This window comes from Dermacentor andersoni, chromosome 10 (assembly GCF_023375885.2).
Source record: "Dermacentor andersoni chromosome 10, qqDerAnde1_hic_scaffold, whole genome shotgun sequence".
In the NCBI taxonomy this organism is placed as follows: Eukaryota; Metazoa; Arthropoda; class Arachnida; order Ixodida; family Ixodidae; genus Dermacentor; species Dermacentor andersoni.
This window is the reverse complement of record NC_092823.1, coordinates 52861745-52887186: the sequence shown is the minus strand read 5'-3', so window position 1 is coordinate 52887186 and position 25442 is coordinate 52861745. Positions and strand designations below refer to the sequence as shown.

Below are 25442 nucleotides of genomic sequence, written 5' to 3'. Positions count from 1 at the left end.
GTTTGTCCGAAAGCTTCTTGCGGTGAGTATGATCACGCTATTTACAGTGCAAGTGAAGACAGGGAAGACCGCATACGTCCTACTCATCTTGTCAACGAGAGCACACTACGCTTTCCCAATCTATAATATAAGGAAGAACTAGCCTTCAGCGTGCAAGAATAATTTCTGTATTGAAATGGCATGTTCATTCATTTTGTCGCCGTGTTCACGAATAAAACTCGGTGTGCGTGCGACAACTATAGTGCAGAGGAGAAACTTTTTACCTGTTCGCGAATATTGCTTTAGGAATTGCCGCTTTCCACTTCAGTTTTCCACATTGCACAAATTTTCCCTTCTAATTCACGGCTGCCTGATAAATGCAATGCGGCGCTCATTTCTATAAAGCCAAAAAATTTATACCATTCCTATATATCACCTGTCTGCTGTGGTTGTTATAAAACATCTAAAGCTGTTAGTGGTATCAATGTGCCTAGTAGGAAAATACACATTTCTTCCTAACCTTTCAGTTAACGTGTTCACAGCCAAGCCTTTCTTTTTACAGGTGATTCCGACCTTCCTATTCTCTTAGCAAGCATCCTTGTAGTGTTTAATAAAGGTGTTCGCTTGTAGCGCTTTAGTTGTATAGCGAACGGTGCTATCCACTTTACAAGTAACAAGAGATCGACGTCAAGAAAGGGGCTGACAGATGGAATAGCACACTGTGGTATAAAGTTTACAACAACATCAATGAGTATGCACGGAACGCACAGGGCCTTCCTCTGAACCATTCTACATAAATCATTTTATATCGTTCATTTAGTTTCTCGGCATGATAGGTTTCGCACAGTAACTGTCTCTGCGCGACCTTGTGACAGTTCTCGCCACAAAGAGCCAACGTGCATCAAATGCGCTAAGGTCACAACAATGTATTCCAGTACTACAGCATTATGCGGCTCATGCTGTTTCGCATTGATGGTCCTTTCAAAGTTAGCATTAGCCATGGCAATTCCTGTATACGTCTGCGCCTTTGTTTAGCGAGACGACACGAAAAAAATTCCAGTGTCGATTGTGTGCCCTCTGTGGGATACCCCGGTCACAGATGACTGTAATCGTAGTTTTTAGTTCTTATATTGAACATATACCTCAATCTGACGCCCTCGACATAAATCTGTTGCTTTTTTTTCAGCTGGAATATGATATTCTGTATTCACTCAGCCTCATTAAGGAGTAGCAGCTTGAGCGTTCGTTTAGTAATTGTACAACTAAAAGATCGTTCTACGCGTACAACCAAAAACATCTGCCGGAAACATTTGTTAAGGCACATCATACGTAGTATAGACAGCTTGTATAAGCAACAAATGCCCGTGTCAGGGTAGTATGGCAGCCGAAAAGCCTCTCTCTCTATAAGTATAAATGATCGAATAGGCTCGTTTTTGCGTGCGGGATAGCGAGAAAGGAAAGAAAAAAAAGCATTGCGATCGTGGTCCAGCTTGGCGACGACGTTGCTAACTTTTGTAGAATTTTGCATACATCGGCGGCCAGGGATATTTATAGGCGCTGCAACGAAATTAAGAGCTGGCTTGATGGGAAAAGTGGCAAGGAAGAACGCGCAACACAGCATTCCCGTGGCTTACGTCGGAACCGCATTTACTCTGGGATGTTTTATCTTCGTGTTCTTATCTTCAGTGACGGTCAGCATTCACTGTCCCAGGCGAGGTTTCTTGTCACAGCTGACTGCTCTTGCTTCAATTATAACTGCAACCTTTAAAGTAAATCGCTTTGGAAAGAGTGCATATATTTAGGAACTGCATTGTGTTGCGCTAGAAGTGAGAAATGAAAAATATTTTCCAGCACCTGTCACTTAGTACATAAGACGACAGGTTTGATCGTTAGGCAGCGTAGACATCGCCTGGAGTATAATATACCCAGCTTTAAACCTTGAATGACTTTTCGTTCAGGAAGCCTGTAAATCGGATGCACTTTAAGCAAGTAAGAATGCGTGCAGCTCGAATGCTCGAAGTGACTTTGCTGTGTAATGAAGCAGTGAATTTCACGATAGTCGTGTGGATTACACACTCTATAAATTGAAAACAAAGCATTTTTAAAAATTCATATATCTTATTATGTGGTTAGTACGTGGGAGACGTATCCCAGTGAAACTTATTTTACCAAGATCAGAAACTTAGTACGAGACACTTTAATACTGTCAACTATTCTAAGCTAATAAATACATTCCTGGTAGGCTCAGGGTTAAAGTGTGTCGGATGCATTGCATTAATCTGCTCTAAAACAATGACGTTTCATTTCACAAAACTGTGCTATAATGACTGCGCGAATTTTATTTGCATGCATTGTTAAGTTTTACACCACCAACACTTCTATGAACATTATGCCTCTTTATTTCTGTAAATTGCCCGAATGAATTCAGATTTGTTACAAGAGGTCTACCGGACAAGTTTCCCAGCAGATTAGTAACGTGTATTGTCTGCACCTGCCCCTGCCACTTCAATTATTTCGTACTGAAATATTTTTAAATGGTAGTTGCAATGACAATATGTCATCGAAAATAATTTTCAAATTATGCCCATCGACTCAGCCTTCTTTTCACAAAATGCAGGCCTAGAGCCATTTCAATCTTCAGGGATTAAGGCATTGAACTGCTGTCAAAAGGCTTTGCATGACAATAACCTTCTTAAATATAACCCATGCGGCAGTGCTCGCCAATGTGAAATTTCTTGGTAAACATTGTCCGTGACACATTGATTGTGCAGAAAGTGGTAACGCTAACTAGCTTCTGTGCTTAGAGTTACGGCCACCTCACTATATTTTACGCCAGCGTACGAAAACTGTCGTGATAAGTACGTTGGTTTAAACCAAAAACACCAGGATTGCTTTACTTACTCAAGACTTCTATATTACGAGAAACCGCTAGATGTCTGGTGTAGTGATAACTTATGGTTTCTGTGGTTTTTAGCTAAACTGGATAACCTCCCTGCCTTTCCTTCTCCACTTCTTTCTTCCTTCCTTACGGATTTTACTGAGGTAAGCTTTTTACCTTCTTTCGCTGGTAATCAGCCTTTTTTTGCAATATAAGCACAGAAAGACATTATTTGTCCCCCTTGCAGATATTTGTAGGTCTGATGCCACCGAGAAATACACCTTTGAAAGCGCATACCACCTCCAGATTCTAATTTGGTGCCATTGTTTAATGTCCATTTATTATTGACGTCGCCGTAGATGATAAAACCTGCAAAATCTTTGAACACAATATCCTGTTTGCTTAACAATGTGTTCTCTCATTCGTACGGCCGCATATTTAACACGGTTGTTTCTTTCCAGGTTTCTGGAAAAAAGATGAGCGACCCAGGTAGGTTTTGGGTTACAAACATTTATATCATGCGTAATTAACAAATGTATCTACCGATGATGTAGCTTCCTGTGTCCTTATATTTAGTGCAAAAACATTACAAGGCTCGGTGGATCTAAGGTGCGCAGCATAGACCTCAATTGGACTTCATTAAGCATAACAAACTATAGGTTATATACAAAAGTATTTGCTATTTTTATATCACCGAGCACACTTTGGCTATACGTAAAGAAGAATGTATTCACAAGTAAAATTCCCTTAAGGTATTCACTCCCTCACTTACAGCCGCAATTGTAAGAGATATTTATGCTTGTCACTGTTGCTCGCCGTAGTTGGTGGTTGTTGTAGATGCTGAGAGAATATGACAGCCATCACGTGTCACAATAAAAATGCAATATGAATGTTCTAGAGCGCAGAAAATAATATAACTTATAATCATCAAAAAACGGGAGCCTTTCTCCCCCTAATGCTCGGAATCGAGAGCATCCAATTCGACAGTGCTTGTGGGATGAATGCGATGTGCTACATCTCGCGAGGTAATTAGGGGCAACAGGAAGACAAGTCTTAAGCCCATGAGAATCATAGCCGAAACGACTACTGCGGCCATGCTTGTGACAAATTCATCGCAGAAAGGGGTTACTCATAGGCGTCCTCCATACCTTGTTTACGAAAGCATAAGGGCTTGCCTTAAAAAATGTACGAACTTTTAAGACAATCAAGTAAGGCGTCGAACTACACGTTTCTCATAGTCCCCACTACAACAATAAAGTCAATGAGGCCCTGTACTGTGCGTAGAATAAGAATAAGCTGGGGTGCGTTTGGCAGGCATTCTCAGATCATGAGCAGCAGGTTGCCACTATCCCTCAAGAGAAAAGTGAATAACAGCTGTGTCTTACCAGTACTCACGTACGGGGCAGAAACCTGGAGGCTTACGAAAAGGGTTCTGCTTAAATTGAGGACGACGCAACGAGCTATGGAAAGAAGAATGATGGGTGTAACGTTAAGGGATAAGAAAAGAGCAGATTGGGTGAGGGAACAAACGCGAGTTAATGACAGCTTAGTTGAAGTCAAGAAAAAGAAATGGGCATGCCCAGGACATGTAATGAGGCGGGAAGATAATGGATGGTCATTAAGGGTTACTGACTGGATTCCAAGGGAAGGGAAGCGTAGCAGGGGACGGCAGAAAGTTAGGTGGGCGGATGAGATTAAGAAGTTTGCAGGGACAACATGGCCACAATTAGTACATGACCGGGGTAGTTGGAGAATTATGGGAGAGGCCTTTGCCCTGCAGTGGGCGTAACCAGGCTGACGATGACGATGACTGTGCACGCAACGTTCTACAATATTTTGGGCACCAATATTAAAGCAACGCTACATAGGTAGATGCTTAAAAGAGAACACCCTCTAATTCGATACGTCAGAGGAAAATTGTACAATACGGTTATGAGGAAGTGTTACTAATGGCCTATTCGACTGTTAGTCTCAGCGCGCTCTCGTGGTGCTACGACAGCCATGAAATGCATGGTAGAGTGTATAAGCGCGACTGGACGAGGACGAAGAAAGAAACAGATACACAGACACAGCGATTCACTTTCAACTATAGATTTTATTTTCGCACGCGTCGATAAATATATACCTTGCGAGTGGAAACAAACGTAACAGCAAAAAAAGAACATTGAGTGGTACATTTCGTACATTACATTACATTTGGTACATTAATGTACATTTGATACATTACACACGTGTTCGGTTCAACGAAATGTACCACTCAATGTTCTTTTTTTGCTGTTACGTTTGTTTCCGCTCGCACGGTATATATTTATCGACGCGTGCGAAAATAAAATCTATAGTTGAAAGTGAAGCGCTGTGTCTGTGTATCTGTTTCTTTCTTCGTCCTCGTCCAGTCACGCTTATACACTCTGCCATGGATTCTAACCAACTAGCCCGCCAACGTGTTTTAACCATGGAATGCAACTTTAAAGCTTCATTACGGTAATAACTGGATATACTTGTGATATTAAGGGGTCAGCATCGTCAATGGAGCTCACTTATGCTTCGAAAGAAGCTTAATTTGTTTGTGTAACAACTGCAGCGTTTCAGGAACATTCATAGACGACCAATTGTATGTGCAATCAGCTACTGTGACAGCTGCCAAACAAGCTTGTTTTTTGTTGCGGCTTAGCAGGCTGGATTTTCGGGAAGCTGTGACGCTTTAAACAACGATTTTGTCAGCGTAGACACTGTTCAAGGGCTGTGGGCCATTGACCGACAACATGTACAGTTGGTGTAATGCATTAAATGAGTGTCTCAATGACGACAGACTTGTTCTAGCAGTGCAAAAGTATTTGAACCAGTTTATTATTCCGTGCTTTGTTGTTCGACCGTTCAGATAATTCGACCAAAACTAGCAGTCCCGTGTGCGTCCACTAACGCGAGTCCAATGTACATCCTATTCTATCACGCATGGTTTTCTTAACCATGTACTCTTCATAAACTTTGAAAAGGTGAACAATATTTCATGTGTAAGAGAATAAAAACCTGGTCACCTTTATTTCTAGTCTTAGAGGATACCCGCAGAAAAACCAGTGATATGTGTGAGAAAAGTATTTATAGTAATTATTTTTTCCTGGTTTGCTAAACTACATACAATAAAACACTCGATACGGCGTATCGATAGGGCTATATGTAAATTGCTGCGTATTTATGAAGTTCCTCATAGCGAAAATGATACACTGCGATTTGTGGAACTCAAGATATGGCAGTCGAAAAATCTTGAACAAGGGCAACTATTATCAATTCATTTCAAATCATCTTTTAGGACTTACTCGTTGCGGTAAGTGTGCATCACTTCTCACTACGAAAAGCCGTTGTGATCTAGAAAACGCAGCCGGACGTGCCCGTCTATTCGTAAAGTTCAGCACAATCACAACCTGGCCCGAAATGGTGGTGTCACAAAGTACGTCCTCGGACCCTGTAGGCGTCAAAGGCAAATCAGTGGAAGCCACAGAGATCCCCAGGGTGATACACGGAGGTACCTTTGCCATCCCTTAGCCGACTGTGCAGAAATGGCTCCGGTGCGTGGGAGACAGCAACTGAGGAAGAGCCATGAAGTCGCCGTGCACTATTGGATATCACCAGTCCCAGTGTATATTGAACGCGCAAAAGCGTAAAACGGGCTCCACAGGAACGTGACCACACATCTCGCACCGCAGGGGTTAATATAGAATAACGGGTGTTTGATGTAGGGCGAATTACAGTGCTCATATTTTTACCGATCAAATCATGTGTGCACTTGCGTTCTATTGCACTTGAATTACTACCTTCATTAGTTGTGTTTCTATTTTCTACCGTCCTTACTTCTTTGTGTGTCTTTTTTGCACTTCTGTTTCCAGCTACTTGCAATTTTTCTATTACTTCAATTCAACAGTTCACTACTCTTCCTTCTATTGCCTGAATTTTTTCTAATAATTTATTTTCAGTAGACTGCCTACTCCTACCTAATGGCGGCATTCTTACTGAGAGCAGTTTTCAAAGATAGCAGAGTGAGTAATGCGTCTTTAGGCTACAGCTGAGTTCCGGGTTAAACTTTTATTCTCCTGTTTCCTAGCTCGCTGAATTAGCCACCTGAAAATAGTGTCTCCTTCATGACAGTTTAGTGTAAAGGATGTTTTAAAGGGTTCCTCTTTAACTACTAAGCTCCTCTCCGATACTCGAGTGCTCGCCGCCTTTCTATGAATGCACGTTGGGGGGTGGGGGGGGGTGATTCAGATACACAGAAGGAGCGAGGTAGAGAGGAAAGGCGACGCCAAGAACTCGTTTGAGTCTTTCCAACACGTCGCGTGTGCACCATACCCTTTGGAGCTACCTGGGCGTCCCCGCATCTGCCTCTTGACAGCTGTAACTATCCGTGACCGCCGCCAGAACATTCCAGAAACTGAAGCGCTTACATTTCTGTTAATGTGGAAGTCCAGGAGGAATCTAGATGGAATGTTAACGAGGAGGTAGGGAGAGGAAGCAGAGAATAGGAAGAACGGACGCAGTCGCAAAATGAGTGAATAAAGGCTAATTCACACCGGCGATCGACAGCAGACGCGCGACCGGCTAGAATGGTCGCAAATTGTCGCTTTCTCAAAAAGCAATAATGTTGGGTCTGTCACTCACTGCTCCATTCTTCAGTCGCGCCACCGTGGTCGCGAAACTGCTAAACCAATCAATCACGTGCCGAAGGTTATGTGTTTGCATCCGACGTCCTCCCGCTTCGGCCCAAATACGAAGTCCGCGCCACCGTAGCAGACTGCAGGCCTGTAGTTGGTGACATGCCTCGTGCTGCCGGGGGCGTGGGAGTTCAAGCAACGTGTCGAATGTACGCGGTAGCATTTGCAGAAATCTAAACAGTAACAAGAGAGAGAACAAAAACTCTGCCCCGATTCTCAGACAGCGCGAGCTATTAAATACAAGTTACTGCGCGTAGAGTTCGGGCAGGAGGTGGCTTGCGTGACCGGCCACTGATCGCGAACGGAGGCACGGGCACACTCACTAGCGTTGCTTTTTCCTTGGGAGGTTTCCGCGCTTCCACAGCTGACACCATACAAGAGCGCATCGGCACAGTGATGACGTCTTCCACTTCACTCGAATCAAAATTTATGGCTGTTGCCACAATGCGAAACAGGCCAAGTGCGCGGGAACTGCCTAGATGCCAAGAGTTCTCGCTGAGAACGATAATCTGCGGGATTGCGACTTGCGCGTCACGCTCATCCGGGCTTGCCGGTGTTAGCATCAGTCGCCTCCAGCCGTTTGTTTTGACACCAGTCGCAAATGGTCCCGCGACCTCCTCAAGTTGCCGGTGTGATCAATTCTTAACCACCTTACCACCCTTCCCTCTCAGTTCCCCATATACCGCGGAGAGGGCGGGAGAGGCGCCCAACAACGCCTCAAGCAAACACGTCTCCCCGTGTGTTCTGTGTACTACGCAAACGGCAATAGTGCACGCAAGATAACGATTAACGCGAACTCGCCACTCTCGTATTGGACTAAACGCTGAAGAAATAAAACATACGCCTACAACCGCTGATTATCCTCAGTAAAGCCAAACAGCAGAAAATCTTCGTTTCAATTGATTCACACAGTTCTTGGGATCCGCATAATTTATTTTCATTTCGCAACCAATAAACTTAGACCACTGCGGTAGAAAACCAAATCCGCGACTTGAGCAGCGCAGACAGTCGTATCCACAGAACCACCGTCGCGACGGATTTCTAATAAAGTTTGTACAAATCGGAAAATTTTCAGACTGCTGTTCGAACAACATAGTGTAGAAGTAAAATAATTTAGAACTGGTCGCATGGCTTCTGTTTCTTGCAGAATGTGGCCGATCAACGCCTGCGTCTAGAATAGTCATGGGCAGAGCAATTTCAAGAACGCGTCTGCCATGGATTGTAAGCACGAGTCTCTGTTCTCTGTAAATGTCCCTCTTTTTCTTTTGGGGGGGGATACGTAAGGGATGTCCATATATCATCGCAGGGTATAACCTCGTCTACTCGAATGTGCTCGTCGTGCACTGAATGCAGTTAACTGTTGTCCTAGTATTCATTTCCTCTTCTTTCACTTGGAGAAGGGGCCATCGGTTTGAAATTTACTTTCAGAGCAAATTATTTTCTTCATACCTTGCAGAGTGATTTCTCAGTGACGCATACCGAGCAGAGGCTCTTTAAAAGCTAGCATTACTTACTTCTATGACCAAACAACATCATCCATCTAATTTATACTTCTTGCTTCCTTAACGAACACCTTACAATAATCGCGTCACTGCTAGAGGTGTTGTCATTATCGTCTTCTTAACTTTCTTTCTTACACTGCACGCTTTAGACCCCCAGCTTAATCCGGGTGGAAACACTGCTCGAATAAGCTCCTTTGCATGATTATCAGCAAGCTGACAAATTTTTCTTGTTCCCGTTGTTCTAAAGGTGTATATCGAAAGCACACGCTACGTTTCTTCAACGACAAGGACGAAGCAAGTTTGCGGCGGCAGCTTGATTGCCCACAACTATGTCGTAACCGCAGCGCACTGCGTCGTTGACTCGTGAGTATTTTATTACTATACCGTGTTATACATTCACGAAGCACGAGATGAGAACTGAAACACGGCCTGAAACGCTAATAGCACTTTCATGCGTAAATACAGTCTAGCGCCTACGTCCTTTTATATTATACACTCAATACTCAATATCAATAAGTTTCATGCGAACTTTACCGTCTCACTGGCTGCACGCTGTATTAGGCTTGACCTCTCACAGGGAGAAATCCGCATTTGTTGAAGGGTGAGGAGAGTGTAGCACAACCACGAGGCGGAAAGTGAAGGAGGGTATGGTGAAAGCGTTAGAAAATCGTTGTGCCGCGCAAGACGGACTCTACAGTGACGATGGCAACGACCCGCTGCCGCTGCTCAGTGGCTATGGTGTTCGACTGCAGAGCACGAGGTCGCCGGATGGAATCCCGGCTATGGGGGCCGCATTTCGATGAGAGCGAATTGGGAAAACACCTGTGTACTTAGATTTAGGTGCACGTTAAAGAACCCCAGTGGGTCCAAATTTCCAGAGTCCCCCACTACGGCCTGCCTCATAATTAGATCGCTGTTTTGGCACCTAAGACCCCATTTATTTTTAATTTTTTGAAGATACGAGATACGAGAAGATACGAGCTACGACATATCGGCGGAGCAGCGCGTGTGGTCTGTTCGCCAAAGCGCTGCATGAGTGGAGGTTCGCCTGCGTCGAATGCTGTGAATCACCCCCACGCGTCCTCCACGTGCTGCCTCTCCTGATCTCCCGATTAGCGAGGTAGTCGCCTCTCAACTTCGCCCCCTCTAGAACCTGCCCCACGAGACAGAATGTTCGCAACGGCCAATATATCTCGAAATGAGAACACGTATAGAGCTGCTCTCAAATTTTGCAGTAGGGAGTACCCTAATTGTCGGTGAATTTTTTTCAATAACTTATTCGCTGAAGTCATAATTTGGTACAATTACTAGATGAAACTGTGGCACTTGTCTACGAGATCTAGACGCTGCTCAGCCAGATGGGAATGATCAGTGGTAAATGGATTTGCCTAAACTTCCTCCTTCGGGCTTTATATGACTTCTTGACTTTGCAATGTGATCATGTTAAGTAGTGCGATATAAATGTTTGAACATTAATATTATTTTCCGACGGCAGGATACGAACACAGGCCCTCTAGAATAGTAGCCCGACTTTGAAACTGTTCCGCCCCGGATGCACGGACAAGCGGAACCACTGCGATTAGCATCGATTATTCGCACATGCAGAGTCTTATCAGCTTTTGCATTAAAGCTATAAATTGCTTTGAAATGTGGGCCAATTGAGGCCCAGGTAAAGCGTAATAAACAAAGCCACAAGAACATCAGGAGAGAGTTATCCACGAGGTGATTAAACACCTTCACAGACAACAAAGACACACAAATCACACTACTCGCACTATTTAATACTCTCTGGGCATCTTCATCCTTATAGAAAGAAGCTATTTTCATTCCTTTGTTATAAAGGGCAAATATCCCGCCTCAGTAACGATCTATCGTCCGATAGCGCTGACAAGTTGCCTGTGCAAGTGGTTCGAAAAAAAAAATTTTAAATCGTCGCCTTCTACATTGCCTTGAAACAAACAAAATGCTTGATCCCAACCAATGGAGATTTACAAAAAAGCTGGTCAACAACTAACCATCTCGTGCGTGTTGAGGCCAATATTCGTGATGCTTTTGTCCATAAACAATTCTTATCCATTTTCCTTGGCATGGAAAAGGCCTCTGACACCACGTGGTGCTACAGAATTCCTCGTCACCTGTGACGAATGGCTATCAAAGGGAAGATGCTGAACGTTATTCAGAGTTACCTTACAAAACGCACTTTCCGCCAAAAATAGGCAACGCACTCTCTCTTTCATTTATACCGAAAACTGGAATACACTAGGGAGGCGTCCTCAGCTGCAGCCTTTCTATTGCGAAGATGAACACGCTCCGTTATTCACTACCTGCAGGCATTTTCTATTCTGTTTGTGTAGATGACGTGCATATAGGTTGTCAATCGGGTAGCCATGCAGTCTGCGAGAGGCGATTTCAGCTTGGGCTAAGGAAAGTATACAAATGGGCAGGTGAAAATGGGTTTATGATCAACCTCCATAAAAACTCCCGTGTCGTTTTTGCAAGGAAGAGAGGGCTGCACCCTGACCTCACTATCGAACTTCAAGGGCAGCTCATTCCTGTGAACACAGAACATAAATTCCTAAGTGTCATACCGGATCCCAAACTAAGTATCATACCCCCGCATCAGATACCTCAAGACCAAACGCCTGAAAACAATAAACATATGGAAAATTCTCTCCCACACCAACTGGGGCAGTGACAGAAGATGTTTACCGAATCCCTATAAGAGTCTTGTATGATCGCATCTAGACTAGGGTGCTGTGGTGTATTAATCTGCTACACCAAGTGCCCTGAAAATGCTTGACCCTGTTCATCATTTAGGAATCCGCGGGGCCAGAGTAGCTTTCAGAACTATCCCGGTACAAAGTCTCTATTGAGAGTCCAATGAGTGGTCATTCCATCTGCGAAGGTCGTTGTCTAGTTCCATGGATTTCCTGAAAAGACACTCTAATCCTGAAGATCCTTGTAATGAAACCGTAAATAATACGATTTGTTCCACACTTTTCCACAATTGTTCAACAGTAAGAGAGCCTTTCTCGCTGCGCGTGAGGAGCCACAGCGAAGCAGTGGCTGTCCCACTATTTGAAAATTCTCAAATGGCTCCAGCCAAGCCATTGCCAGCGTGGCTGTGGTAGCTCAAAGATTGCTGGAAGTCTTTTGTAGATGTCACGAAGAATTCCCCAGAAATAGATCTAAAACGCAGTTCCTGGAAATTCGGTCAAAGTACTCGTGCCCAGAATTCTACACAAGTGCTTCAAAGTCGCATGCCGGCGTTTTTTATGCCGCAGTCAGCCCATCCTGCTCAAAATCAGGCTATTTGCACTCGGAAACGAGCATCTTTACAAGGGAGGCCTACGCAATCTTGTCGGCTGCACGACACATCAAGGAAGCAAAACTACAAAAATGAATACTATTTACAGTTTCATTGAGCCTCGTGAAAGCCTTAATTTCTCTTCGAAAGAATTAAAATCTTGTGTTTACTGAACTTTATTCAATCCTCTGCGCTTTGTACGCCTCTCGTCAGCATCTCATAATGTGCCGGGCACCTCGCCACATAGGCATCGAGTGTAGTATGCTTGCCGACCGCGTAGCTGCAACATTGACTACAAAACCGTGTAATTCTTCCTTAGCTGTACTTTTTGTATATATAATTAACGCCCTTCATACGCAAGAAACTAAGGCGAGATTGGCAACGTACGTGGGACACTGAATAGTCTTCACGTTATGAAGGCAGACTTATGGAACTGACGACCAATAAGAAAGGTACGACAGACTGTTACTTTCTACGGCGTTAGGATAGGTCATAAATACTGAACTCAATCCTACTTATTACCGCTGCGGATCCTCCTGTCTGCGATAAATGTGGTGAGATGCTTCTGGTCGTTCAGGTCTTTTTAGGGTGTCGAGAAGTAGAAGTTGAACGACAACAGTACTTTTCCTCAGCATACAGGCAACACATTCCAATGCATCCCGCAATGTTTTTCCGTATGGAACCGCTATTCAACAGCAAGTTTGAATGCTTTTGCGAGATATTGGCACATTGCAAGTTATCCGACCAAGGTATAAGTAGCACATGCTCTCAGTTGAGGATGCTGCAGCAATAGCATCTTAGTAAGCACATGCCTCCTAGCCCTTACGTTCAATGGCTCACTGGTGGGGTACGAGTGCTACTGTTACTCACTCGTTCAGTACATATTCCATTGTTAACAGCACTTTCATGTTCATAGCATACACCCGCAGTCACTGCCATTATTTTAATACCTGTACGTTTTACGCACCTTACGTGGGGCTAATTTTAGGCCTCTCCACAAGCAAGTTATACGCACCATTCACATCCTTATTCACAACCCTGACATTTGTCATGTTCTACCTTAGGCACTTCATTTATTATCTTTGGCTTGGCACACTTTTGCCATATCTGACTCTTGCGCCAATAAAATCCATACATTATTATCATCTGTGCATGGTAGCTGGAAGTGTTTTAAAAGGAAGCTTTCCTTGCTTCTTCCTTCCACTTCGCGGATACTTTTTTGTCGAGTCAGCGCCTTGGCACACTAGGTATGCGCAAGTGAGCATGTGACAATGAATATGTTCCCATTACCGGACAATATACAAGAAATCGTCGTACGATGTGCATTTGTACAGGGTCTATTTTGTTGTTGGGCTAGATGGCACATGGAATTTCAAATGAATTGGACGAACAGCATCAGAGGAAGCAAAAAAAGAACGACGGTACAGGACAGGGTGTCACTCGCCATTGACTATTTTCCCAAATAGGCAAGCATAAAAAGATTCTACACTGTCATTTTTTGTACTTATTAAAGAGGCAACTGGAGAAGTCTGCATAAAAAGGACAAGATTGAAGAAGTCAGCTACAGGGAAATGATCAAATCAGCAGCATAAGAAGCTCAGTGCGAAGAAAAAATCTCAGTGTGGAGAAAGAATCAAAAGCTAACAAAGGTGCACAAGATCGCGCATTAAGTTAGGAATGTTCTACTGCAGGAAAGTCAAGAAGTCGGAAAAAGAATGAGGGGAGCGTGATCGCGGAACGTTTAAACAAAGGTTTATTTGCATTTGCTTCACTAGAGTAACATTTGCGAAATTATGCTGCATTTCGTGATAAATATTCTTTTTCTGTTACAGGTACTTTTGCTTTAATATTTGAGTAAACATGAAAGAAAAATCCGCTTAACTGCTATAACAACTTTAGCACTTAAACCGCACATTTTCCTGTTCAATTCGCGCCTCGACAAAGTCGTAACTTGTTTTGGCATAATTACCTCAGGACATGAATTGCTTGCAATTAACGAAACAGTCCAAGTTGTGCACAAAAAGAACAATAACATTGACATGAAATTATATAGCATGCCTATTCAGGTTGCGAAGATAATCAGGTAAATTTCTACATTAGCTCTCCGTGTGCAAAAATATTCTGGAAGTTTTAGGAAATATTGCCTAATTTACCCTAAAATTACCGCATAAACATATCGGTGGCATTATATGTCTGACATTTTGGAGCGCATGTACTTTACCAGATACACCGCGTTCTCTTTTTTACTTCGAACACCTCGTTTTAGAATGTCCCACAAATTTGATTGAAATCACTCAGTACAGATTTATTACCTGCCTATCGGACACCATGTTCGAATAAAACCAGCACTGTTCTCTATTTAAACTAATTACACCACTTACATTCTGTGCAGTAATCTTCACAGCACATGTTCCTATTGAAAAGTTCAATAGAATCGTCATCAATGACTTCCTCCGGGGTTTTTACACTTCAAAACGACCGTTAAATCTAAATAATTGTCGGCAAGTTATTCCGTTACTTGATCTGATACACATGCCACGCATCAGCAAAAGAAGGAAGTAGATGGCCTCCTCGTTTTAGGTTTTAGTCTATACTTTTACGTTACACAGAGGTTGGCTCTCTGTCCAATCTCTGTGGGATATACAAGAGTAGTCTAAAAACGAAGAGGCCATTCTACTTCCTTCGTTTCACTGGCTGATTCCGATTGGCGCTTTGGGCAACTCCTAATTGGATGCGTATTCACTCCAGCAGCCGAGGTGAGACAGACCACTTTATCGCGCGATATGGTGAAGGTTTGTTTTACGTCGCACTATGGCGTCACAGGTTGGTTGCACCATGAGCCGCACTTCGCAGTGCCGCGTGTTTATTCCGGTATATTGAACAAATAATCTGCCATTTATTTCGGCCTGTATCACCAGTTTTAAGTGTACAAGCCTGAGACTATACTTTTACGACGAGTCTCCAACTTTCTCAAACAATCATGTACCGCAAAACTCATATAACTTGTGTAAATATTTCCTTTGTGAACGAATTCCCTTTTATTTGTAATTCATGCTTTCATGTATTATTGTATGCTCTTTTTAATTTTTCATGTAAAAGAACGCACTGTACAATCGGAAATGCGTCACCCATACCTCAAACAAGTTCAGCTGTGAAAGCCTTCTCTTCTTCCGCTTAATAATGCGCAAAATTTAACAAAATGCACTCGCAGGTATTGTAGCAGATATACGCTTGGTAAAGCAATTCGCCATTTTACTCGGATTATTACAAACCCATGGCGAAAGATTCAAAACATGGGCAAGCCTATTTTTCACTTTTGTGGCCTGAGGGAGTTTGCAAGTGCTTTGTATTTTGCCGTGTGAACCCTTTGTAATAGCAACCTTCTCCTCTTCCGCTTAATGATGCACACAATTTAACAAAATTCACTCACACATATAGTAGCAGATATTCGCTTGGTAAAACAATTCATCATGCTTCTTCTTGGGGATTATTGCAAATCCATGGCGAAAGATTCAAAACATGAGCAAGCCTAGTTTTCTTTTTTGCAGCAGGGGTGATATTGCAAGTGCTTCGTATTTGGGCGTGCGAATCCTTGTAACAGCAATATTCACCTTTGCCGCTTAATCATTCACACAAATAAAAATGTTCACTCACAGATATTGTAGCAGATATTGGCTTGGTAAAGCAATTCACCATTCTTTTTTTTGGGGGGGGGGGATTATTGCAAATCCATGGTGAAAGATTCAAAACATGGCCAAGCGCATTTTTCACTTTTGCAGTGGGAGTGAGTTTAGCAAGTGCTTTGTATTTTGCCGTGCAAACCCTTTGAACTGCAATCTAATTTATGAGGGCGTTCGGCGTAATTATTTTTCTTCAGTCAGGCAGTGGCTTCCAACGAAAACGTTTATTTAGAAAGTATGTTTATTGCCTCATGTGATATGTCTACTTCTGCATATTAAAATAAAATAAGTTGTGTGGTCTTTTGTGCCAAAACCTACAATAAATTATGAGGCACGCCTTAGTGGGGCACGCCGTAATAATTTCGACAACCTGGACCTCTTTAACGTGCACCCAATGCACGGCACACGGACGTTTTTGCACTTGGCCGTCAGAGAAATGCGGCCGCCAGGGCCAGTATTTAATCCCGTGACGTCGGGGTTACCATGGCAACGCCAAAGCTACTGCTCCACTACGGCGGTAATATTTCTGCTGCTGCAATGGCACGGCGGTCAAAACATTTTAGCACATACACAGAAGCACAGCTGTTCGCGAGCACGCATTTGGATGGAAGGAAACGAGTGAAAATCGCGTCGGTTCTGGATTTAATGGCTCTGTGAGCTCGGTAATTAGCGGAAAGCACTTCACGACAGACAAAACACCTCGACATCGTCGACTGAGGTGCACCAAACAAAAGTAAAAAAAAATTGCACCTTTGATTAGCTGACAATGAAAAGCTGCACCTGTCGATCTCCGCTTAATAGCGTATGACAATAATTTCGCGGTGTTCCAGCATACTCTTGCAAGAATGACAATGGAGAAGCAAAAGGGCTAGTACTTCAAACGGAAAGCTGTAGAAATGAATCCTGCACTTAACCTTCATTTCGCTAATAAAGCTTTCTCTGTGTAGTCCTCAAATGCCATGCATTTTCATAAGAATGGTACCCAAAACTTATGAAAATACTTGATTGCATACGCAGTGTTTCAGTAGGGGTGGATAACCGCTGGGCAAAATTCATGTTACTGCCGTATTTTTCTAAGCGTAACGTAAAAGCTAATGTGTGCATATCGACGTGCACCTTGAAGACGCTTACGCAAATATTGGGGCACCGTAATTATGGGAGCTAGTAGTATGAGGTCACGCTTATGCTTGTGTCCACTTTCGCGTTGCCTGATGTACCACTGTTTGTCCCCCTCTTTTTAAACCTCAATCAAAAGTAGTATAAATAGATGCAGTTCAAATCGACGTAAAGAACACATGCAAATTGTTAGCGAGACTTGATTTCTAGATATCAGAGCCGCTCATAGATAACGTGTAAGATACGATTGTTAATATAATAGCAGAAAACACACATAACCTCAAGAAGCAGTTTATCACTCACATCCCTACCACTGACTTATAAAACGAATATTAAATTGCTATATTTTAGAGTTATGTTTTGAACGCTCGGAATATACGTGTGCTAGCAAATAGCCCCTCCATAAATTGATGCATGAGCACAAAGATACAGAGCATGTTTTCAGTACGCCTTAGCGGAATGATAGACAGTTAACTAGCGCACACCACTCGTCATATGAACAGCTCCCGAAAAACCGAAACATAGAAGTGTCAGTAAAATGCCTCCAGTGGCGAGGAGGAAAACATGTGCCACGAAACACAAGAAACACCGGAAGGCTCTAATTTTCAGCATAGGCGATGCTAGACCAGCTATCCCAACAATTAATTCTGCTGCCTCTAGTGGGTACGGCCGCGTGAATTATAGGAAAACCTGAAAGCTTTCAGGAATAAAATGGCATAAGGCAAGACTATCTTCTTCGCCACCATTTCTGTCTTACTTTGAGTGTCAATGTGACCAGCTCAACTGTAGTCTATTCATGGAATTGCGTTGTTCTTTCTCTTTTGCTTTCTTTTCTATTGCGGTCACGCAGGGAAGGAAAGAAGGTCCACAAGGTGGTAATTTATTACAACGCAACAAAGCCTCAGCAAGGCCCAGAAGTTCGCGCGGAAGTGATCATTCTGCATCCGAACTACGACGATGCCACTCTTGTAAACGACATCGCCCTTCTGAAGGCATGTAGAGCTTATAACCTGTCTGCTGCACTTACGGCGTAGAATTGCGGTCAAACTGTATCGTTGAATAATTTCAAAGGCATATTTGGAACCTCCGCTTCTTGGCTCTGAATCCAAATCTACTTCGCATGAATTACAGAGCTTATAAAAAGTAGTTCTTTTTTTAAGTGTTACTGCTCATCTACTATGCACAAAACCTGTTCCTGTTGAGGTAATTATTGAAGCAAGCGCCTGAATAGGTAATTTTCCAAGTGATCAAAGCTATGGTCATTTTTGTTAACTGCGCATCAACATCTTTCGAAACGCGCTGTGATCGATGGACCTGGACATCATCATAATTGTCTTTACCATTTGAAAAAATTTCAAGCAAATGCCTGTACAGGTTTGTCGCTATTTTTTGTATATTTTACCCTCCTCGCCGATGTTTGAAGTACGCACTAGGCTAAAATATTATATAAATATCATTGGCAGACGCTGAATATTGGAGCCAACGCAAATACAGACAGTAACCTTATTGTTAGCATGCACGAGGTCTTGGTAAAGCATAAAAGACACAAAAAGTAAAGTGAATGATCTATCCCCAGCAATGTCCCTACTTCGCCACAAGATCCGCCTTTTCACAAAAATTAGCTCTTGGTTGCAGTTGAGACACAAAAAAGAGCCGCACTGATGTTCAGAAAAAAATAAAAGAAGTGTGTAAACATTGTATTTGTTAGTATCGAAGAACAATACTTCAGTGTATTTATTGTGTATTTATGGTCAAAAAGCTTGACGCAATGGTCGCTTTGATGCACTAGAACTCAGCGCTTCTAAAAATTACGCCATATTTGTGCCACACTGAATAGTAGAAGCATGGTTAGCTTGAAAATGGGGCACTGCAAATCTAGACTGAGCTAGAAAGCACAGAATTCGCAGAGCAACGTTGGTGCTGCTGTTAAAGGGACACAAATACAATATATAAATCTAAGCTAGATAAAGGCAATGCCCGTGTAATTCGTAGGTTAGTTAACCGGTGGATCATTACTGTTACAGAATGGGTGCGAAGGGAAGGGAAGCGCAGTCGAGGACGGCCATAGTCATGCAGTGCACATAAAATAGGATGATGATGGTGATGATGATGATGATGATGATGAATGTTCGTACTGAAGTCAATTATCGCTTCCAGTTTGTCGTTATATTACTTGGTTGCGCTGAATATTTCCAGCAGCAAAATTCCCGCCACTGCTTTTAAATTGGTATCCCTGAGCTAAACAAGATGAGTTGCTGGAATTCTAACGTGACATTTCTCTCTGTCGCTCTTTGTAAATCCCCCAGTGGTTATTTCATATCAGAAATACCATTGACTAATAGGCGTAGCGCTACTAAAATTTTACTTATTTCTTCTGTCGCTCACAAAAGGGCTGCTCTCGCTACGATTGATGAATTTGTTATTATGGAACAGTATGCTTTCATGCTTGCTCCACTGAACATTTTTCTTTAAGAACCGATATAGGCAGTCCAGATTAATTATGCTGCAACGATCTATACATGTTCGGCTTTGACAACCATGGGGGCTTTGACTGTTCTAGAAAATATAATGCCGGTGAAAGGCTCCGAGTCTGCATACTGTTTTTGGCATTATTGATTGGCTGCTTACGCTTGTACTTTATTGTTTCCCTTTCCACAGTTGCAGGAATCTCTGTACATAGATCACTTTGTGAGGCCAGTGTGCTTACCGGAAGAAAAATTGAACCTCACAGGGAAGCCGGTCACCATCGCTGGTTGGGGATACACAGCCGAGAGTGAGCTAATTTGATTCCCCGAAACTCTTACCCAAACCACTTAAAGGCCGACTACAACGAAATTTCACCTGCTCTAAATTGCCTATAATCGCTTAGCATGTACGCGCACTGCAAATGTAAACTTGATAAAGCCGCAGGGTCGGAAATTGTTTAATTTTATTATTAGCGGCCTTTAAGGTTGGAAGGTCAATTTTCTTACAATATAATATTTTTTTACGTTTTATGTATGCCCAACCATTCAGAAACATGTAGTAAAAGAAATTATTCTCTTCTCGTCACTAGTTTGGGAGTTTGAGTTTTCCAGCCCATACCCTCGGGTTGCGAAACCGAAACCACATTGCACTGCCTCCGAAAATTAGTACTATTTCTTTTATGAAAATGGTATTCAAAACACTTTTTTTAATTTGTGTTGTCGATGCGCAGACACACCAATAAAACGAAACTCTAGTGCATCTCACGGGGGCCCCAGCTATGAACGTGGTGCATTTTAGTCCTCTATGTGTTGTTATCGAAATCTTTCACATAGTTTCGAGCAATTGTTTAGGTTTTTCTCAAAACGAGATTTGGCTGCACCTCATCTTTCACAAACTTTTATAACATTTTTCTTAACAAATATTTTCGAAGCAAATTTTGTACACTCATTTCGCACATAGGGATGTATGCAACGAAGTAGGACAAAAGAAATTTATATAATATTTTTTTTTTATTTACAGCTCACTGCGCCAATCGATTTCGTCCAAATGGGCAATTTGTTTCCATGTGATTAGTTTTTAGAACATTACTCCATCAATATTTACTACATTACATTTATTCCAGTTCATTGCATAGGTCCGAGATTAGCTACATAAATGCCAAAGATTTGCTCAAATCGGCAATTTATTATGTAGTTACCATCGCTAGCGTGACCAGCACTTTCAACGCGTTTCATGACAAAACTTACATTGCAAGAATATTGCAACTGAAGACGATTATAAAAAATTATGAAAATGTACCGGGTGCCCATTATTTCTGAATCTTCTCTATTTGGGATGCCTCCAATTTCAGGTTTCACCAACTAATGCTTGAGAACACTCAAACAGCGTTCCTGTTCCCGCGTGCTACTAGTGCCGTGTGCCCTTCGCGGATATGGCCCTTGGGGCGTCCAGGCAGTCACACTCATGAATATACAAACGCGTAATGGCGGAGTTCAATCGGAAGTAATATTTATTTTCTTACAGTACACAGATGAAACTAGTGGCATGTCCTAAAGATACCAATACAGAGGTCTAGTTCTTTTCGTATTGTTTCTATGTTGGCGCTGTATATGAATCTTGCAACTCGCAATATTGAACGCTTATAAATTTTTTTCAGCTGGGGTGCGAGTTTAACTGCATTATTCATTTCGGATTGACGTGGCGCACACAAGCTTTGCTTGCGTTGAATTTTGATAATTTACGCTTTACTAGAAAATATTGCATTCATGGCCAATTATACAGAGGGATGTCCCGCAAATCTAAAAAAAAAATTACCTTTGCGATAGTACGATAATCAACCGGTTTCTCTTTGAAAGCGTATTTTCTTCAATTATTTCTAGTAACTGAATCGTGCATCTGTGAAAGTAATAACGACGTATTTACTCCTACTTACTTCCAGTGTCTTCAGAAAGTATAATAATTTATTCGCAAATTTTTCTTCCAGACAAGTCTACTATTTCCTACGAACTTCTTCAAATAAATCGTTAAATTCTACCAGAAAGTGTAAGAATTTATTCGCTAATTTTTCTTGCAGACAAGACTACTATTTCCTACGAACTTCTTCAAATAAATCGTTAAATTCTACCAGAAAGTGTAAGAATTTATTCGCTAATTTTTCTTGCAGACAAGACTACTATTTCCTACGAACTTCTTCAGATAAATCGTGAAATTCTACCAGAAAGTATAATAATTTGTTCGCTAATTTTTCTTGCAGACAAGTCTACTATTTCCTACAAACTTCATCAGATAAATCGTTACATTCTACCAGAAAGTGTAATAATTTATTCGCAAATTTTTCTTGCAGACAAGACTACTATTTCCTACGAACTTCTTCAGATAAATCGTGAAATTCTACCATACACGAGGTGCGAAGAGACACTTGTGGAGAAATGGCAGGCCCCACTGTTCAACAGCTCTCTGATATTGTGCACTTCCTCTACGGACCAAGACACCTGTCAGGTGAAGCGTAGGGCTTCTGTTTTGTTACAGCAAGAATAACGCTTCCGGGCATACGTCACCACATCAGAAAACTGTAAATTTGATGGCAAGGGGAGGTGGAATCCTTGGTGAAGTTTCTTTGCAGAAATATCCTCGTTCATCTCGATATCCGTAAATGCATAGGTGCTTTCATGGGCACTGGGTAACTAGGGCTGTTAATCTACGGGGTAACTACAACGCTTTGTGTAGTGTCATTAAGGAACCCTGTGAAACGAATCGCGGCTAATGCAGAACGGCGCCTGTGCTCTTGACACCAAAGAACTAGGAAGTATGCTGCAGGGAATGTTCCCGCAGAGAAGTGTACGCTGTATATCGTAAATTCGTTCATCTGGAATATACAAAAAAAACATATTTTAGACCTCCATGGAGAACTTCAGACTTGCCTACGGATTGTTGAAGATAACCTCAGAATCAACCTAATAAAGATACTTGTTTGGGGTCAAGGCGATTGACCATTTGTCAGCCCGTTTGAAATATTTTTCTGTAAATTTATTGGCATATTATTCTGTAACGGTCGGCAAGAAGGTGAAAGGTAACTTCGCAAATTTATTCTGCTCAATGCGAAGGTAATAGTTTCGGAATACAGACAATAAATACTGAGGGAGCATTTAATTTTTATATGTGTTCGAGAAACGTTCACATAAACAGATGTTTTCAACCTCCGCGTTAACCATATGGATTAGAGACATATCGTGACCCTATTTTACTTTAATAATGTCGTTAGTAGTATTGTTAACAGATAACTTGGTGGAAAATACCAACGGTTTATACAATGTCTTTCAAGTTAGCAAAACGAAGCACTGCACCGATCAAATTTTTTTCGACGGTGCTGAATAGTGCTGACAAGAGAAACCTGTATATAACACAACACATTCCACATAACTGCACATAAATGCATGCACGCTTCTGTGTTATACAGTTTAGCGATGAGTGTTTACAAACCTGTAACCCCAAGTATTGGCATATTTCACAATGATGGCAAGATATTTCTTTCAGTTCCGTTGGCAGAACCACAGTAAGTTTAGATCCTTTTTCAACGAGCAGCACGGTCCTATAAATATCGGGGTACCCATGACTTGCATCCTACATAATATGCGTATACATTTATTTTACAGGGTGACTCTGGTGGTCCTGTCACCATGTGGAGACACGGGCTTGGCTACCAAGTGGGCATCGTGTCGTTTGGATTGGGCTGCGCTCGACCAAACGGCACCAGCCTACACACGAACCTTCGCTTCTACCTGCCGTGGATCGCCTCCGAGATTTCATCTCGCCGTGGCCAACATGTGATCTACCCTAGCGATGCCGATAATCAGCATGTCACGACACCGAGCAAAGAAACCAACACCCCTCACGCCGAAACGCCCAACGGGAAAATAGAAGACCTGTTTCTACAGCTTCAAGAGAAGAGTCTCGTGCTGGGAAACTTGGCACATAGCTCGACGAACGGCGAAGCCCAGCCTTCAAAGACGCGTGCACAAGAGGAGAGAAAAGACAAACGTCTCCTGCGAGCAAGACCAGAATAGAAAAAGTGCATTCGCTTGTCGCGCCTTCCAGTCAGAGAAACGACTCTTCTGCGATGACATCTAGCAGCAGACAAGTCAGAAGGTCTACTGTAACCCTTCCTACCAAGGCGACCACAAAATTCATTGAACTGACCTCCACAGCAGGAAGCAGCTCCACGTACATTACAAGAAATGCAAGAGAATTTCGTCGCCACATTTTCGAGCAGAGGCAGCGGAACCGTTATGGCGGGTACTTCTAAAAGAGAAAGCAAGACTTTTATCACCACGCCTCCTAGCGCAGGAAGCGCGACGTGTGAATCAAATCAAACATGTAGCGGCGCTGTAATGGTATGTCTCTGAAATTAAGAAAAAGTACAGCCTCATTGCGTATTGCGGTGTTTTCATACTGACGAAAAATGCGCTTTAAGGACGCTCCTCCCAGTGCCTGAAACAATGCCAAAATCAGGTTAGACTGCACTGTAGCTTGCAAGGTCCTTATAATTTCCTAGCCGGGAAGCACTACCGCCCATAGGGAGCAAATGCACAGGAATTGTTGAAGCTCTATGGACTACAGAAGCTTTAAGAATGAATGAAATAGGGTAACATTTGAACCGAATGACTGTTATATATACAAATGGAGCGACATCTAGGCAAGAGGTAAATAAAATGGGAATGTGATAAGTTCTCCCAGAGTAACTTTAGGGACAATTTTGAAAATGAACACGCCTTTCCTGTCTTAAAACCTTCAAACAGGCTAAAAGTAGGCGTTTGATGGGAAATCCATTAAAGAATATTGAGAGAAAATGTTCTCAATTTCAGCAGCACAATGCGCCATAAAATAATGGTGTACTACGTGGGTAAACGTTCAAGGTCGATGTCGTAGCATTAGGCGTGACTTGACGTATTATTTCTGCAGGGCAACCGGCATACGAAAGAACATAACGGCCTCAACATCGTGTTTCGGGAATAATCTTTGTACTTACACACTGTCGAGGATGTGTTCTGTGGCCGGGTATGAGCGGTTGGCAAAAATAGTTGGAAGGATTAATCATAATAGAGGCAAGAGAAATCGCAGGCATTGCGAATATTTCAGTAACGCTGCTTTGAAGGCAACAATCAACAGTTCTGGCGCCGATGGATTAATGTCTTCAGTATACACTAAAATTTACCGAGAGCAACTGCGGTCTGCATTTTCACACTGGGGGCACGTATAGCTGCTTTTATGCCGATAGGCTCGTTCCTGGGTTATTTCCCAGGCTCACCGCGTACTAAGCGTTTTTTTGTCTTTTCAACTCGTACTTATCACCCTGAACTGTTCCTCTTCATTGTGGATGTTATGACACACATATATTACGTTTGCTGTCGAAGGAACATTGAGGAGTGAGGGTAAGTATGCCATTTACGAAACAAGAAAGGAAAAAGTTGCAGTCTAAGCCGTCATATTTAAAGCACAGAAACATAGGGGCAAAGCAGAGGCAAATGACATAAGAAGAAAGCCGGTATATAAAATACTATAAAGAACGGGCGTCCAAGGAACCTTTAAAATATTTTGGAATTCTCAGTAGGTAGTACACTTTAGAGAATTCGGTTGACGTTAAAACGGAGAAGAAAACATGGTTGTAATGATGACAACGGATGGATGACGGTGCCAGGGCAGTATGACCGTGATGCCACAAGAAATATTATGAAGACCCCATGACAGTTACGACGATTGTAGCAGTACTATCTCGTATAGTTTTCAGGTAATAGCCATCTCAACTAAGCTATG

General features: G+C 42.5%; 1 protein-coding gene across 1 annotated transcript; it reads left to right on the top strand.

The window, feature by feature from the left end:
* The first annotated feature begins 1426 nt into the window (after positions 1 to 1426).
* LOC126543424 (trypsin-1-like) lies at positions 1427 to 24051 on the top strand. Its single transcript, XM_055078424.2, has 8 exons — positions 1427 to 1670; positions 3319 to 3346; positions 8708 to 8781; positions 9310 to 9425; positions 18016 to 18157; positions 19824 to 19938; positions 21976 to 22130; positions 23285 to 24051. Exons 1-8 carry the CDS (start codon positions 1563 to 1565, stop codon positions 23693 to 23695), a joined length of 1149 nt encoding a protein of 382 aa, XP_054934399.2. The 5' UTR covers positions 1427 to 1562; the 3' UTR covers positions 23696 to 24051.
* The last annotated feature ends 1391 nt before the right edge of the window (positions 24052 to 25442 follow it).